The following is a 17,426-nucleotide window of genomic DNA, read 5'->3' as shown; positions in this document are numbered from 1 at the left end:
TTGTTTTATGCTGACTGAATGTTTCCTCTATAGTGTTAAGCATTTCCTTTTGATAATTTCTTTTAATTGTCCTAATTTCTTTAGCTGTTTGTCTTCTGGCATTAATTGTTGTTGTTGCTGCTTGTTGTTTAAAGGGGCCTAACAGCGAAGGTCATCGGCCCTTGGCATTAATTAGTTCTTCTCGAGATTTTTCTGTTTTCCTCTGTTGATCATTTAACAATGCCTTGTGCCTTGCTTGAATTGCTTTGTCACATTCCCCGTTCCACCATGCATGTTTCTTTCTCCTTTTAATTGGAGCGATTTCTTCAGCTATGGTTTTAAGTTTGTTGATCATCGTCTCTAATTTGTCATTTAAAGGTGTTTTGGATCTCTCTAAATATATTTTATTATTTATTATGTAACTGGGATCATGATTTCTCCTTGCTTTGAGATGATTACGTTTGTGTTTCCTTTTTGGTGTTAACTTTATTTTTATTTTCGAGATTTAATGATCCGAGTCAATGTCTACCCAACGGAAGACTCTGACATTATAAATTTCTTTATGATAATCTTTATCCATAGCAGCATGATCAATCTGAAACTCTCCCAATTTTACGTTAGGGCATTTCCATGTCATAAGTTTATGTGGTCGCCTCATGAATCTGGTGGTTTCCAAAACGAGTCCATGATCTGCACAAAGTTCAGTTAATCTTTGGCCATTTTAAGGACACTTCCTCTTAAGCATTACTTTGTCAATTTTATATATTTTTCATCTAAACAGTGTTATGTGGCTGAAGATGTTGATAAAATATGAAACATGTACCACTTTTAACCATTAAATTGCCTTAAGCAATCATTGTATCGACTAGGTGGAAAATAATAAATACTTAATTGTGAGTCAAGCTCTGTCGATCACAGTCATTTTGGGGGTTGTCTTTCTCTTCCTCCTCATCACATGGATCTCTATCATTAATAATATCCTCCACAATTTCCTCATTGGTGATTTCTTTGTGGACTATTACATCACTATCTACATTGATGTAGTCGGTAAGACTTACCGTAGATGGCACATCCAACGTTGTACACAAACACTTCCAATTCTCCTCAGTTTCCACATCATCCAACACTTCACTCTTCTTCTGTGAAAACCACTCCAGCTTTTCTAAAGCAGTTTGTGATGATGTCTGCATTCAGGGATTTTCATGCAGCGTTAAACATCTGCATTGCTCCCAATATGTTGATGTTAATGTCTCTATTTGTGGCAATGTTGCACAGCATTCGACGGACCACACAAGTTCGGTAATGCCGCTTTACTGCATGAATTATACCCTGGTCCAGCGGCTGCAGTATTGAAGTTGTATTTGGAGGCAAAAATAAAACTTTTACATGCTCCAAATGGCGAGGCACACAATTATGAGAAGAGCAATTGTCTAATAATAGAAGAATTCTCCTCTTTTCGGCCTTCAGCCGACGTTCCAAGCACAACAACAACTCTTTGAATAGCACAGATGTCATCCATGCCTAAGAGTTGTGCCTGTATTCACAGGGCAGATGTTGCACCCACTTGAAGCACCTTGGCTTTCCAAACTTCCCAATTATGAGAGGCTTCAGTTTGCTCGTCCCTGTGGAATTGGTGCACAAAAGAGCCGTGATACATTCTTTTGATCGTTTGCCCCCAAAACACTATTTTCCTTAAAATCAAGGGTTTTGTTCGGCATTAGTTTATAAAATAATGCAGTTTCGTCTGCATTATAAATGTCTGCCAGCGAATATTCCTTCAAGGCATCCGTTAGAGTCTCCAGCCGCCATGAAGACGCAACTTTCTTCGGGGCATCGTTAGTTTCACCATTTATAATTTTGTGGGATGTGCCATATCTCTCCCGGAACCTATGAAGCCAACCAGCACTACCCATAAACTCAGGTGACCCAAGCGAACGTGCGAAAGATCGCGCACGTTCACATAACAGTGGGCCATTTATTGGAATGTTTTTACTCCGCATTTCCACAAACCACGTATAGACGGCTTGGTCCACCTCCCCCCCCCCTTTTTTTTTTTTTTTTTTTTCCTAGTTGCTTTACGTCGCATCGACACAGATAGGTCTTATGGTGATGATGGGACAGGGAAGGGCTAGGAGTGGGAGTGAAGCGGCCGTAGCCTTAATTAAGCTACAGCCCCAGCATTTGCCTGGTGTGAAAATGGGAAACCACGGAAAACCATTTTCAGGGCTGCCGACAGTGAGGTTCAAACCTACCATCTCCCAAATACTGGATACCGGCCGCACTTAAGTGACTGCAGCTATCGAGCTCGGTAGTCCACCTCCTTGTAGTCGAGTCGGCTGTCCCGATCTTCTTACGCTGTGGACCTAGGGCATCAGCATCAATATTTTCCTCTTACTTTTCTGTTTTTAAAAAAGTAGAAAGTGTTGACGGGCTAATGCCATACTTCTTCGTTACTCCTCCTTTCTTTCCGCCTTTCTCTACTTCCGCAAGTATTTTACATTTTTCACTCAACGAAAACTGCTGTCGCTTCTGCTTATCCATTTGCATTGATATGAACTTATTTATTTAATGAAATGCACACGAACGTTGCAAGTTTAATTATATAACCTTAACAGAAACACGTTACTTTGCGAATTAAATACAAAGAAGAAACATGCAGTGCATGATGCGACAAAACCGTCGCATTTATTAGTGGATTACAAACATCGCGATCCTACTCAGCCAATAGTGTGACGTCTTACATTGGTTGATGGGCGAAGCCTATTGGTTACGCAAAGCATAGTGTTCATTGATGGATTGCAAACTTGGCGCTCCTACTCAGCTAATAGAGTGACGTCTTACATTGGATGACGGGCGAAGCATATTTATTTATTTAATAGCGCACAAATGTGCATAAAAAGGAAAATATATTAATCTTTTGCATATTCTATTGAAGATTTTGTTCTCTTGTTGCACTTGCTGAACTGATAGCGATCGCAATGTTTAACACACAACATACACACACAATGTAGGGACGGTTCATGAAAGCCTGATCTCCGGCATAGACGATGGTGAAACCCATGTACCGCCAGCCTATTCAAAGCACTTCTCATGTCATTATTTGGACCGGTCCAGCTGCGGTCAATCATAGCATCAGTTGAGTAAAAATCCAGGCTGATTTCTGCTTGTTTTCTCTTTCTCTCTTGCAGAACTTCTTGCTGCGTATGTGAAAGCTGCATTCTTATTTTCAAATCTTCCAGTAAAAAAGTTTCTTTGGATAATTCATATGCAAGTCGTGATGGTGACAGCTTGGAGATGCCCAGTGTTCGTTTCAGAAATCTGGCCTTTACATTTTCAATAGTTCGAAGGTTGGACACCGTTAGTCTTTCCCAAATAAGTTCCATACCATATGTGAGAACTGGGCGAAGCATATTGGTTACACAAAAGCGATTGCCTTCTCGATTGCGTACGGTGCATAGAAGGACTGTGCAAATGATGAGTGGTGCGCTCTTGCGACTACCTCAGAAAACGTTTGATGGGGTAAGCTGCAGGCCAGCGCTCGATTTAGTGTATGTCGGTGGTAACTGAAAGAATGGAGAGTCAAACGAGTAAAAGCAAACAAAACTTTGACTCATCTCCCAGCAAGGAATTGACATTAACATTTATTGAAGGGGACTTGTCCTTAAAATTAAAATGAACTAGCCTCATTGTGTTCGCCCTGTTTTATTATGAGATATAAGGTGGGTTTTACAGCATGGTAAGCCTCTCAACATTGGCCAAAAAAGAGAAAGCAATGTCTCTTCAACCCCTTAAAGCGTTTGGGACCGAACACAATGTATATTTGTTACTGTTAATTCCCTGCATTGAAAACTTTGAAGTACGTCAGTGAGCAAAATAAAAAGATAATAATGCATACACGTGCCCCTCAATATGACGACCATTCTTTGATTAAGATTACAGTTTTACATATTCCGAATTAATGGCAGATAATACTGAAAATAAAACCTTTCCAGTAAGGGAATGACAGTAGATAAGAACTGCTCATCCCTTGAAATATTCACAGTGATACTTCCTTCAGGAGAATATACAAACAGTTCACATAAGTTGATGTTTAAAAGATACATGGATATCTGCACTTGGGTGTAGTAGACGTTATTAATTTCACCTTATTGTGTCGCATACAAATACGGCCTATTGCTCCGTTTCTCTTGAATAACAGGCTTTCCTTTACACGAAAAAGGACACTTAATTTCCAAGAGAGATAAGCCATTGGGATGAAATACTATCCCGTCTGGACTTGAACACAGCCATGGCTGCACTACTTTGATACACACTCCCACTTGTTTTACAAAACAGTCATTGAGTTCACAGTACTCAGCCACTGCTAGTTGTTCAGTGTTCCTACCGTACCTCATCGCAGGTGTGTTAAGGGATCTGGAAATTAGAAATGACCTTGCAAGCTGATCATAATCACCACTTCTCAGTGTCTTAATGTGGTGAGCTTGCTGGCTGGCAGATAAGCATAATTTTCTTTGTTTGAACCATGCAGCACAGCGATATTGAAACCTCAAATTCAATTTTGTACATCTGTTCTGTTGTAAGTGTAACGTTTGCGATATAAAATAGTTGCACATCTTGAGGCAAGAAATTGAGATAATTCATGGGTTTGATTGATAATCTAACAGCGGACATTTTCGTAACAAAATAGCACCTATACACTGCATGAGTATTCTGATTTTGAACTTCTTTCAGGCACTTGATCAAATCCTCAATTTCGCTACGTTCTACAGCATCATCTATAACGTTTTGTAGAATGGAACTTGCCACCACGTAATTTTCACTCTCACATTTGGCTTTAAACGTGTCAGTGAAGGCACACACAATATGTTGTTTTACTCGTTGGTACAAACAAGTTTTATTGAAAGTGGTTGATTCTGTTTGTTCAGCAACGTGGACGTATGGTTTCAACAGTTCTGCTATCTTCACTTTTTTCGAATATAGATTCTTACGAGCAAACTTTGGTTTTTCCCATTGTTGTACTATGGTTGTTTTGGAGGAGTCCCTCTCGGAGTTAATAAAGGAACACAAAGCAGCAATGTGCTTACAGCGTTTCGACTGACCTGCTTTGCATCCACAATCACCGTCAACAATGTTCCTGTTACTGTCGATCTGAAAATAAATAAAAATACTTATAATGAGGAACTATTTATCACATCACCTTTTGGAATTAAATATTTTTGTTATAATCTTTGAGCCATCTCATCATCATTCACAGCTTATCCCGCCTGCGCAGGGGAAGTACACTCAAGAAGAAGTTGTCGCCATGAATTGCAGGTCGGTTGCCCTTCCTCACTAATCATTTATTAACTGAAAATCTCCCGGGATTTGAACCACATTCGCCGGAACTTGAGGCAAGCCTCTCGCTACCTCCTTTATAAGAAATGAGAAATGTCGTATGGCTTTTAGTGCCGGGACATCCCAGGACAGGTTCGGCTCGCCAGGTACAGGTCTTTATTTGATGCCCGTAGGCGACCTGCGCATCGTGATGAGGATGAAATCATGGTGAAGACAACACATACACCCAGCCCCCGTGCCATTGGAATTAAACAATGAAGGTTAAAATCCACGAACCGGCCGGGAATCGAACCCGGGACCCTCTGAACCGAAGGCTAGTACGCTGACTGTTCAGTCAAGTCGGACACCTCCTTTATAATAGTAGAATAACTGAGAAAAACTGGCTTGCTTTCCCTATGTTAGCTTAGCTGCCAGCCTCTGACTTTAGTGACCGTGGTTTGAACTCCAGTGTCACTGAAGTGCAATTTTCAGTTGAAAGAATTGTGTTTCAGGAAAGGCATCCGACTTTAAATTCATGATTACAACTCTTACAGGATTCAGTATATGCAATAGCCCCGCGCAATGATTCAATAATTTATAACTAAAGTAATTGTGAATAAATAATTCATTAAGAATTTCCAGAAGTAGAATAAAATGTAGTAAAAACCTTAATTTCATCGTTGTATGGTGGCTGATTAATACTCGTTTCTCTTTGACTCTTGCCGTATATTTCTTGCTCTAACCTTCCCTTCGCATCAAAGGCATGGTTACCGCTATTTAAATCTTCACCTTTCTTTAGCGTGGATTCCTGAAAATAATCTGAGTGTTGCACTGTGTGAAACCCTACATAAATTATAGCGGTCGCTGCTACCGTCAAAGCCATTATTGCCTGGCTTTACCTCTTTATTTTACAAAACTTACTGCGCTGGTTGCAATGAACTGCACAGACAAAGGTCTCGTGAGCGCCCCATCAAACAACTGCAGCTGTTTCCGTTAGGGGCGCTAGCTACTAAAAATCTCATGCGCGCACAGTCCCTATAGGGAAAATGGCGATCATATTGTCTGAATAACGAAATAATGTAACGAGAAAAATGTTGGTCATAAAACAGGATGAATTTTGGTTTTAATTTGAGAAAATCATGGTCAAACTGGTAAAGAAAAGAGCTCAATTTTAATTCATTAAACTGAAACTACGAAATTTGTTAAAATGAAATATTTTAACATACAACAAATAGGGAAAAAGGAAGGGACCAAAAAAAATTATTCGTTATTCTGAAAATTTCGTTATACTGGTCTTTGTTACAGTGGAATTCTACTGTAGTAGAGCAGGTTCAGTCAATTTGATTAGCTTTTGAGTAAAGTCCAAAATGTTTTTAAATTTTGTAATAATGATGGTCTGTAGATGGAGTCGTAAGCTTTCTTGAAATCTATAAACGTTATTGAAAGGGGCTTGTTTCGTTTCCTGTAATATGCCATGACTAGCTTCAAGGTTATTATTTGTTCAGAGCAGTTTCTCCAAGGTCTGAAGCCTCCCTGGTATTCACCTAACTCTTGAACAAGCTGTTCTTTAATCCAAATATATAATATCTTAGAGAAAATCTTATACGTGCCGTCAAGGATGGAAAATACCTCTATAGTTGTCCGGATTACTTCTTTCACCTTCCTTATGAATTGGATTAATTATAGCTATTGTCCATTGTTGTGGGAATTTTTCTGATATCCAAATCTTCTGTAATATCATGTGGAGGGATATCTGATTTGCTTAAAGCCATAAAATTACAGCCAGAAAATAAACATCTTGAGGCAACAAAGGGCATGACGGTTCCACATGTTAGTGGCGGTACCCCAACAGCGTCTGTTTCACACGTTAGTGGCGGCTGAATAAATATCCTCTGTGGCTAACAACCGTTAGCTTGCTCCACTTAAGGTTGATAACCTTTGATAGATATGGAAAAGTCTTTTATTAAAAGAATTCCACTGTCCCCCTTAAGGATGGAGAAGATTACATCGGATTCGATGGGTAGTCGCTTAAAGGACAAGAATGAATTTGAACACTCAAAAATACATACATAAAACCAAACATACAAACATAGAATCAAACATATGCATATTAACTACATTGTGACGCACAGTATAAACTCCTTACTGAAAACCAGAAAGCTCAAGAACTTCACAGATGAATTAGATAGGCAAAATATCCTTGTGGTAGGGCTCCAAGAAATGAGAAATTTAACAGAAGATCTGTTCGAATCTCAAGGTTATAGAGTGTATAGTGGGAAGCCTGGCCAAAGGATCATGAAACATTGCCCCGAATTTGGTACAGGATTTATAGTAAGTTTGAAAATAATAGATTCCGTATTTGAGTTTAAAGCCATCTCACTGAGAATTGCAATTCTAACTTCACAAACCACAAACAAACTTTACACCATCATAAATGCTCATGCCCCTACCAATGAAAAAATTTCCTAACAAAAACTCTGCAAGAAGTCGATAATTTCTGGAATCTCCTCGATCAGACAGTGAATAAAATAAATATGAATAACATCAAGATCCTTACAGAGGACTTTAATGCTCAACTGAGTAAGGAAAAGAAGTATCGAGATGTAGTAGGAAAGTGGGCTCCTCATAAATATACTCTTATTATATTATATGAGTAATAAAATTTACAGTGAAAAGATCCAAAACAGGATGTTACCTCTCATTCACAGCAAAATTCATGGAGCTTCTGCGAGATATGAAGCCGTCATTGAAATAGAATTGTCTGGAATGTAGTAAGCCTAGTTTTCTGCATGTTTGTTATTATGTAAGTTCTAAGCTTGCTGCAAATGTAAATTATAATTACTGCTGTGAATATTTCTAATTAATAGTAAGGGCTGTCAAGACGAATATATTCAGAGACTTTCAGTGCCATCTGATATTATTTTGCTCATTGGAAAGCATATACAGTAGAACCTCGATGCATCATTCCCGGAACTGTCATTTTCCCATATGCATCGTTCAATTCATTTAGTCCCAAAAATGTTCCATATAAACTAATGTTAAATTTTCTCACATCTACCGTTCCTCAAACTTTTGTTTATTCGCATCGATCGTCCAAAAATTACTAGTCCTCGGCCACAGTTTTCCCGCATTGATCATTTATGAGAAAAATATACGCAAATGTTGGTTTGAATTTAAAACGGCATGGAATAGCGGCAATCTGTTAGCGAGAATGTACGTGCTATGAGCGATTAGGAGTTTCTATGATATAGATGTTGATTCCCATAGGGAATCTGAAATATTTGTTCCGAATGAGTAAATTTATAATACCAATATAAATGGTCCGTTATTGGACATTATAAATTTTCCAGCTAACTCATTCCTGGTTGCCAGCATTTCGCCCCCGTGTGCTAGGCTGGGCTCGTCAGTTGGTACCTAGCACACCTACCAAGACACTGGCTGGTGCATACCGTGGAGGCCACTGCGTAGGCTAATTGTAGCCACAGGCAGTGCCAATGCACTATGAGAGACTTTGTCTCATTATCAAAAATTGATGCCTGCTTGGCCATCAGATGATATAGATGTTGATTCCCATAGGGAATCTGAAATAGTTGTTCCGAATGAGTAAATTTATAATACCAATATAAATTGTCTGTTATTGGACATTATCAATTTCTGATAATGAGACAAAGTCTCTCATAGTGCATTTATTTTTATTTATTTATTTTTATTTTTAGTTTTATTTTTGCCTCCAAATACAACTTCAATACTGCAGCCGCTGGACCAGGGTATAATTCATGCAGTAAAGCGGCATTACCGAACTTGTGTGGTCCGTCGAATGCTGTGCAACATTGCCACAAATAGAGACATTAACATCAACATATTGGGAGCAATGCAGATGTTTAACGCTGCATGAAAATCCCTGAATGCAGACATCATCACAAACTGCTTTAGAAAAGCTGGAGTGGTTTTCACAGAAGAAGAGTGAAGTGTTGGATGATGTGGAAACTGAGGAGAATTGGAAGTGTTTGTGTACAACGTTGGATGTGCCATCTACGGTAAGTCTTACCGACTACATCAATGTAGATAGTGATGTAATAGTCCACAAAGAAATCACCAATGAGGAAATTGTGGAGGATATTATTAATGATAGAGATCCATGTGATGAGGAGGAAGAGAAAGACAACCCCCAAAATGACTGTGATCGACAGAGCTTGACTCACAATTAAGTATTTATTATTTTCCACCTAGTCGATACAATGATTGCTTAAGGCAATTTAATGGTTAAAAGTGGTACATGTTTCATATTTTATCAACATCTTCAGCCACATAACACTGTTTAGATGAAAAATATATAAAATTGACAAAGTAATGCTTAAGAGGAAGTGTCCTTAAAATTAACATAAGATTGACTCTTCAGCAGGCAACGAACATGGCACGTAACCTTCAAGATTTTCTTGTGTCACAAAGTGATGTGCCAGAATCTGTTTTAAATTCATGTGTAGTGGTTGGTGACTATTTGGAACGAGCTTTTATGTCTGGATCTGTTCAGAAGAAAATCACAGACTTTTTCAAAAATTGAGGTTCTGGAACAATGTGTAGACTTGCTGGTACAATGAAAACATCTGTCAATACTGTAACTCTATTATTATTATTATTATTATAATGGTATTTTGAAGTTACATAGATCCTGAAACTGATATAACAGGGCAGATGACCTCGTAGTTCTGCCCCTAAAAACAACAATAACTAACGGATATACTAGGTGAGTTCTTAAGAATTGACTTATTTCAGTATAACAAATTAATTTCAGAGGTCCCCAAAATTTTGTTATACTGGTATTTTACTGAATTTCTAAAATTAAGTTCAGAGTAGAACTTTCTGAACCATTCTTCGGAACAACTGGTTTAAGACGGGGTGACGGATTGTCACCTCTTCTTTTTAACTGTGCACTAGAGTATGTTATGAGGGAATGGTACACGAACAACTCAAAAAATATAAAATATATAAATATAAAAATTGGAACCCAGAAGGATAACATACATTTGAACTGTCTAGGATTTGCTGATGATCTAGCTCTTCTGGCCAATGATATTCAGAAAACAAACCAACAAATAAAATCTTTACAGGAAACAGCTCAAAATATTGGTTTGAAAATTTCATTTGATAAAAACAGAAATTATGCTATCTCGACTTCCGCTTGAAAACAAAATTAAGCTGGGACACCAAGAAATAAAAACTGTAGAAAAATTTAAATATTTAGGTGACAATCACATACAACCTGAACGAGAAACCAGCATGGCAAAATAGAATAGATAAACTGGTTACAGCGCAGCATGTTACCAAGAATACATATAATAAAGTGTGTGTCTCAATAACAACCAAATTGAAACACTTCAAAACAGCCAACCAGCCACATATTACATATGCATGTGAAACATTTTTCAAAACAACAAACACAGTTGCAATAGATAGAATACTCAAGTTAGAAAGGAGAATAGTGAGAACCTGTTTAATTAAAAATGATCAAGTAAACGGAGTCTGGAGACTAGCTTCCAATGAGACAGTTTACAAAGAAATAGAACCTGTGACTAGCACAATGAAAAAGAAACAAATATATTTCTTAGGGCATCTAATACGGTCACCAGAAAATAGAATCAGTAGAAAAATAATAGAAAAATTATGGAAGAATAAGAATAATATTAGATGGATTAGATGGATCACAGAACTTAAAGACATGAGAGTTGCATATTACAATAGAAGATTTATAATACAAAACAAATACACTCAACATATTGAAAGATAAACACACTAGACTACAGACAAAAATCAACAAGCAGAGAATAGGAAGAGTGATTCCAGAAGCAGAAAGAGAATTATATTCAGAAAGGATGAAACAGTATTGAGCTGACAAAAAAGAAGAAAAACCTCCATAAACCTGACTAAGTAGTCCTATGTTGGCTAAAAAATTAAAACAGATAAATATTGTAAATAATAAGAGTTAACTTTTCTGAGTTTAAATGGAGTGATTATTTTTTTATATGTCAACAATTGTCTGTTCAAGTAGTCCACTTTACTATATCTAAATCCATTGTAGTGCCAACGCTTCTGTCATCTAGTGAGATTTTTCGGTACACTGAACGGAACGGCCAAGAGTACGCAGCACATCTGAAGGTGCGTACTCTTGGACACCTTCTGAAAAGTGATATGTTCATTATCCATTTCTTTATCGCAGTCAATGCGATTACGTTTCTCTTGCAAAATGTTAATTATAATTGTTGTTATGATCAATAATATTATCATTCAGAATATTATCATGGGTAAATACAAATGGAGGACAGAGAGAAGAAAGTTTAATCTGGATTTTTTTTTTACAATTGCCTTTACATTGCTCCAATACAAATAGGTCTTATGGCGACGATGGGAAAGGAAAGGGCTAGGAGTGGGGTGGGAAGGAAATAGCCGTGGCCTTAATTAAGGTATAGCCCCAGCATTTGCCTGGTGTGAAAATGGAAAAACTATGAAAATCATACAGAAAGTTTCCTACACACACTGAAAATGACAGTACTACAATACCTCCTATCAACATCCAAATACAGCTTCTCGGCTTCAGCAAAGTTCTTAAAATATGCTGCAACTTCAGCTTTCTTGAGTGTGTCATTGTGAATATTCTGCAACTTCTTAACAAATTGTATTCCAGGGTAATTGCTACAGCGAACAAATGCTGCTTCTGCAGTGGGGAGATCCAACTGTTGGACAGCAGCCTCAGCTAACAGGCGCCTGCAATAACCAAATATTATGTCAGAAGCATCATTACACCAAAACGGTACACGTTAGTGCATATGTCCCTATAGAGAAGATTAGGAGTGCTCGAATTTGGCCTCAAGAAGAATATTTTAATTTGCAAGTATATCTAGAGACCTATTAAGTCTCTTAACCCTTTGCGGACAGTGGTAATTCATGGCCATAGTGGCGAAAAAATGGAAAAATAAAAAATGCATGAAAAATTTCTAAAAATGTACTAAATTAATGAAAATATGCCCAAATATAACCACACACATTGTTTAAGATAGAAACCCAACTTTGAAGTGGTCAGAAGACAAAAATAAATATTGTCTCATAATTTTTTCACTGGAAGAATGGCACAAAGGACACTTCATGATCTGATTTGACAATGGTTAACTTTAAGTACTTATTAGTTCTCTGTACGTTTACCTGCTAAGACTCATTTCCTGATACAGGATTGGGGATGAGGTGAGATGAATTTATATAGCATGTTTGAATAGCCGGATGTCCTTCCCGACATCAACCTAAGTTGAGGAGCTAATGAAAATAAAATAAATGGTGGTGAATGAAATTGGGTAAGCACAGAAAAAGTCCGCTATAGCAAGTACGGCATATAGCGAGAACTCCGTTATAACGACAGCTTTTTTTTCTGTCCTTTCAAAATCCTTATATTAAACTGTGTATTATCCTTCGGTAACAGCAAGAACCCTATCACTGATGCATCCGTTATTACAAGCGATTAAGCATGCATAATTTTTTCCAGTATCAATATTTATGCACTCCAACGTTTATATTGAATGTATTCGATAATCTTCAGTATAGATTTTTCGCTATGTGCACTTGCAAGCTCTCTCATCGACATTTGAACTCAAAGGTGATTTTGGAGTAAATTAGTAATACTCGTCGACTGGTGTTCTATAAGCACAATTCGAAATGAAAGAGAACATGTTTTTGTAATAATTGCATAAATAATGTGGCCGGTAGTGGTAGTTAACTCATTAGAAATAAAGGTTAAAGTAAACGATCGCTGAATTTTAAAACTATGTACTGAAATTAAGCAAGAATGTGATACACATCAAGATACAGTGCAGAGTAGATGGCTGATTTCGGAGGTTAGTTTATTCAGTACAACCTCGTTAGGCGTTTCTGCAGAGGACAAGGAAAGACAAAGTGTTAAACAAGAAAACGTACTATTGAGTACACAAATAAAAACTATCCAACAGGAATATATTAAACACGGCAACATTGGCCCTTACGAACGGGAATATTAGTCGTAGTTCCAGGACTGTTATTACTTATATCAGATCCATTCTGTCACTGACAATGTCACTTGTGTGATTGTTGCTCTTAGATGAGCTGCAGAAAGAATTTTCGACTTCAGAGTCACATACACTAAAATCCGACACTGCTTTGTCTGTATCATTCAATACTGAGACTATATCGGTATCGCTAATGTGTGTTTGCGATGCCATTTCACCAGAAAAACGTGAAAATATTTAATATGTAATACGTATGCGCGTGAAAAACTGCATCACGCAACGTGTGTATTATGCAAGTCTCACTAATAGGAGGAAAAACATTGCAAGATACTGAGGGGGATTTCCATCATCAGTAGAGTTGAAGGAAAAATTTCTGCCATCTCTTCGGCCAGTAAAGCAGCGAAATTTGAACGGAACATATATTATATGTTTCCGCTCAGAGAAATAGAAATGTAAGCATATATATATATGTCCGCCCGGGAAGAGTTAAATAACAATGAACTTGAACATTGAAGGAGATGACCAACACAGGTGTGTGTTGTATGATTTTAAGCAGATCAGAGTATACTACTACAAAACTCTTAAGATCTTAATGAAACATATTCCTTGAAGGTGTTACTTAGATGATGATGACTGTTGTTTAAAGGGACCTAACATCTAGGTCACCAAACCCAAGATGTTACTTAATTCTCTTATTAGAAATAGATTGGAGTATTCTTGTATTATTTAGACTCTCTGTTTTTTATACTCCATCAATAAAATTGAGAAGTGGTTGAATAAATTCTTTAACATTACGTACTATATAAATGTTTATTATTATACAATGAAATAGTTTCATATAGATACCTCTTCCAGGACTTAACTAGCCAACATTAGAGGAATGATTTAGCAGATATTTCTCTATATGACAGTTAATAGATTATAGGTAATTCTAAGTTTTTTCAAAATGTAAACTTTAATGTAAAAAGTTGATACATATATTTGCCTTTGTATGGTACTCTTTATTAATCTCTGGTGCATAAAAATTTGTTACAAGTGAACTATGTAGCATGAGTGGAATGTAATTTTTTTAAGACTTTATTGGCGAAGTACTATATAATGTTTTATTTATCATGCCCTAATCTGTACTGTTATTTGTAGAGCATAAGATAATTTAATGACCTAACCTGTACTGTATAATGTTGTAACATAGGCATTTGTAAATAGTAGAATTCTGTCTATAGTTCCTGGAAAGATCCAGAAAGTTACATAACTTTTGTACAGGGTGTGTTACTTTGTTGGTATGTGTTCTAGAAAGTGTGTTCTGTCTATTCTGGAAAAATACGACTTTCGCGATCATGCGTATTCTAGAATGTTAGTCAAAGTTCGCAATCGAAAGTAAGGTTGTGATTGGTGAGTCTAGGTGGCGATAGGGAACACGTGCACGCTGATTGGTTGCCTCCAAGGCCAGTAATTCCTATATATAGTGAACGAGGCAGTGTTCGAATGAATTCGGTATCCTGATATCTGTCGGTCTTGGTCTATCCGTCTGCGAGCAGCCTATCTGGTTGATGTCCCCCGGTTTTCGGGATGGCACTCTCCTCGGGTAAGCACTCTTGAATTCCGTTCCTGATAAAAATTCCGTAATGTTCCGATTTGCTTTTCATACAGGAGCCTGCCCTAACCTCGCCTAGATTCACCAAATTAATTACTTATGACGCCTTAGTTTTTCAGCTGGACTTACCTGTTCGTTTCCGAGGCATTCCCGTTTTGTTTCACTAAAATATGTATATTGTAGTTTAATACTATTTCCCTTGGGGTTTGCCTCTGATAGTTCTGTATCACTTTAGGTACGCTACATTTTGGAAAACCTGTAAATTGCATTGTACTACTGCATTGGTAACTAGATGTATAGTTGATTTGAAATTTGAGTTTACACTGCTACGAAATAAGCTATGTATATCACTGAACTTATAGCTCGTAACTTGGAATGTATTTGTAAAATTATCTTTAAATAATATTTTTAAAATCTAAGGATCACGGCCATTTATTTCGGAATCCGCTATCTAAGCCATGTCCATGCCTTTGGTAGGTTCCCAGCCCTTCCATCTTCCCGTTTGTCGTTCACTAGTTGGCCCCACTGATAGTTACGTACTTGTTTTGTTGGAGACCCACGTAACCTGTTTTTCCGAGTGTGGACTGTTTTCTTATATTGTGCATTGTACTCTTACCTTCCCTTTTTAACTGTGTTTGTGCCTTGTTTAGTGTTACCCCTGTAGTCTGAGGTAGAAAAATTAAACATGATGTGATACACAATACATTCTTGGACTTTGTAATGCTTTTTGGAAAATATTTATCCTACTGTATCTAAGAAAATATTTTTTGAATAAATTACAGTGAAGAGGATTCAAGTTCAGAATTCATTTTACTATTGTTGTATTATTCAGTCTCTATCTGACACTGTAAAATGATGGAGTTGATTTCGGTTAGATTATATTTTAACTATGATATTGTGTTAATACTATTTGTTATTTTGCTTGCTTATTGAATTAGTAGGTATTTTTTTAATGATTAAATAATTATTAAATTATACCAGCAGGCATCTTTTATCTGGCACCATCAGATCTACTCCAACCCACTGGCTCCCACTGCTGTCAGGAATAATGCAACCTGATCTATGAAGATCTAATGCTCTAGTTCGAGAGTATAGTATGATCTGCAGTAACCCTCAACTATCTGTCCTAGACAACATGCCCACTTCCAGTCTCCAAAGACTGAAATCATAACCACCACTCCTTGGTGATGCTACTCTGAAGAGAGCAACAAACTTTAATGCTCTAGAGGAGTGGAAGGAGCCCCAAGAAATCTACAGACTTGCCCCTGCACGTCATCTTCAATGCTGTGATTCGAGGAATTTAATTTGAATCTGCCTTCTCAATATTCAATACACTGTAGTAAAAGATATTATTTCACATCCTACATGTTTAGAGAATCATCATTCTCTTCTTCCGCAAAATAATACTGTCATTGTCATACTAAACAAGGCATTGGATTTTGGAAAATATTATTTTGCTGAAGAAGAGAATTACATTTCTAGAAACTTGTACCATGTGAAATAAACATTATATTATTTTACTACAGTATAATGAATATTAAATTCCTTGATTTACTTAATTAGTCAATACTGACTACTATAGGCCACAAATATGCTTGAGATTATAGATCTTCAATGCTAGTGGTTCCCAACTGCTATACATGACATGGACCAGATTGAACAGAATCAGGACAGGTCATAGAAGGTGCAAGGATTCCCTCTACAAATGCGACATCGTGCCACTTTCAGAATGTGATTGTACTATCCGTGAAATTCTTAGTGACATTTTAGCTCCCTAGTGCTGAATAGATAGACCTCGGTTATCTTCAAGGTACGGATATTGGCAACGTATGACATAAAAAGTTAATCGATTGTGCATTGCCGCAAGACATTTGGTGGTGTAATTGCAAAACTTCGAATGCTGTTGTTATTTTACTGTAAAACAAAGAAATATAAGTGAAAAATGAACTTTTGAAACCTATTGCAACAGCTGAAGAAAATCCAAGTACATCACATGAACACCTTAGAACTCCAACTCGGAAAAGAACAACACGGTCTATACACAGTGAGGGCAGAAAAATAACAGCAGATATTGATGACATCTGTGATATAGAAAAAAAAACTAGTTGCTCTTCCCCTTCAGTAAGTCGATAGAACGATCTGCCCGCATATACAGAGAAATCTCTTTCACCAATTAAGAGAATTAAAACATTTTTCCGCCTATCACCCTGGTGAATCTCCACGTACCCCTAGGACGAATAAGGTAGGCCAGTCTATTTTATTATGATTGATACTGTTATTGCAAATAAAGATCAACATCACAACAAGCCATAATGTGTGTGTGTGTGTGTGTGTGTGTGTGTGTGTGCGTGTGTGTGTGTGTGTGCGCGCGCACTTTTTTTGTGGGCTTTACATAATAAAGATTTGTATAATTTATATCAATCATATCATTGATTCAATTCAGATTTCAGTTCCATTCTGTTGGTGGCAGTTCGACTAGAACAGTTGAGTTACCTTCCTGCGCCTCACCCCCATAA

At 37.3% G+C, this 17,426-nt stretch overlaps 1 protein-coding gene across 1 annotated transcript in view; it reads right to left on the bottom strand.

The window, feature by feature from the left end:
• The window catches only part of Oseg4 (intraflagellar transport protein Oseg4), a 337,827-nt gene that overhangs the window by 122,910 nt on the left and 197,491 nt on the right, over positions 1–17,426 (bottom strand). The window contains exon 14 of the mRNA XM_067152561.2: positions 11,848–12,051. Within this exon, the coding sequence (XP_067008662.1) occupies positions 11,848–12,051 (204 nt within the window). The remainder of the gene's footprint in view (positions 1–11,847; positions 12,052–17,426) is intronic.

This window comes from Anabrus simplex, chromosome 8 (genome assembly GCF_040414725.1).
Source record: "Anabrus simplex isolate iqAnaSimp1 chromosome 8, ASM4041472v1, whole genome shotgun sequence".
Lineage (NCBI taxonomy): Eukaryota > Metazoa > Arthropoda > Insecta > Orthoptera > Tettigoniidae > Anabrus > Anabrus simplex.
The sequence above is the reverse complement of the archived record's forward strand: the minus strand, read 5'-3'. Positions and strand labels throughout refer to the sequence as shown.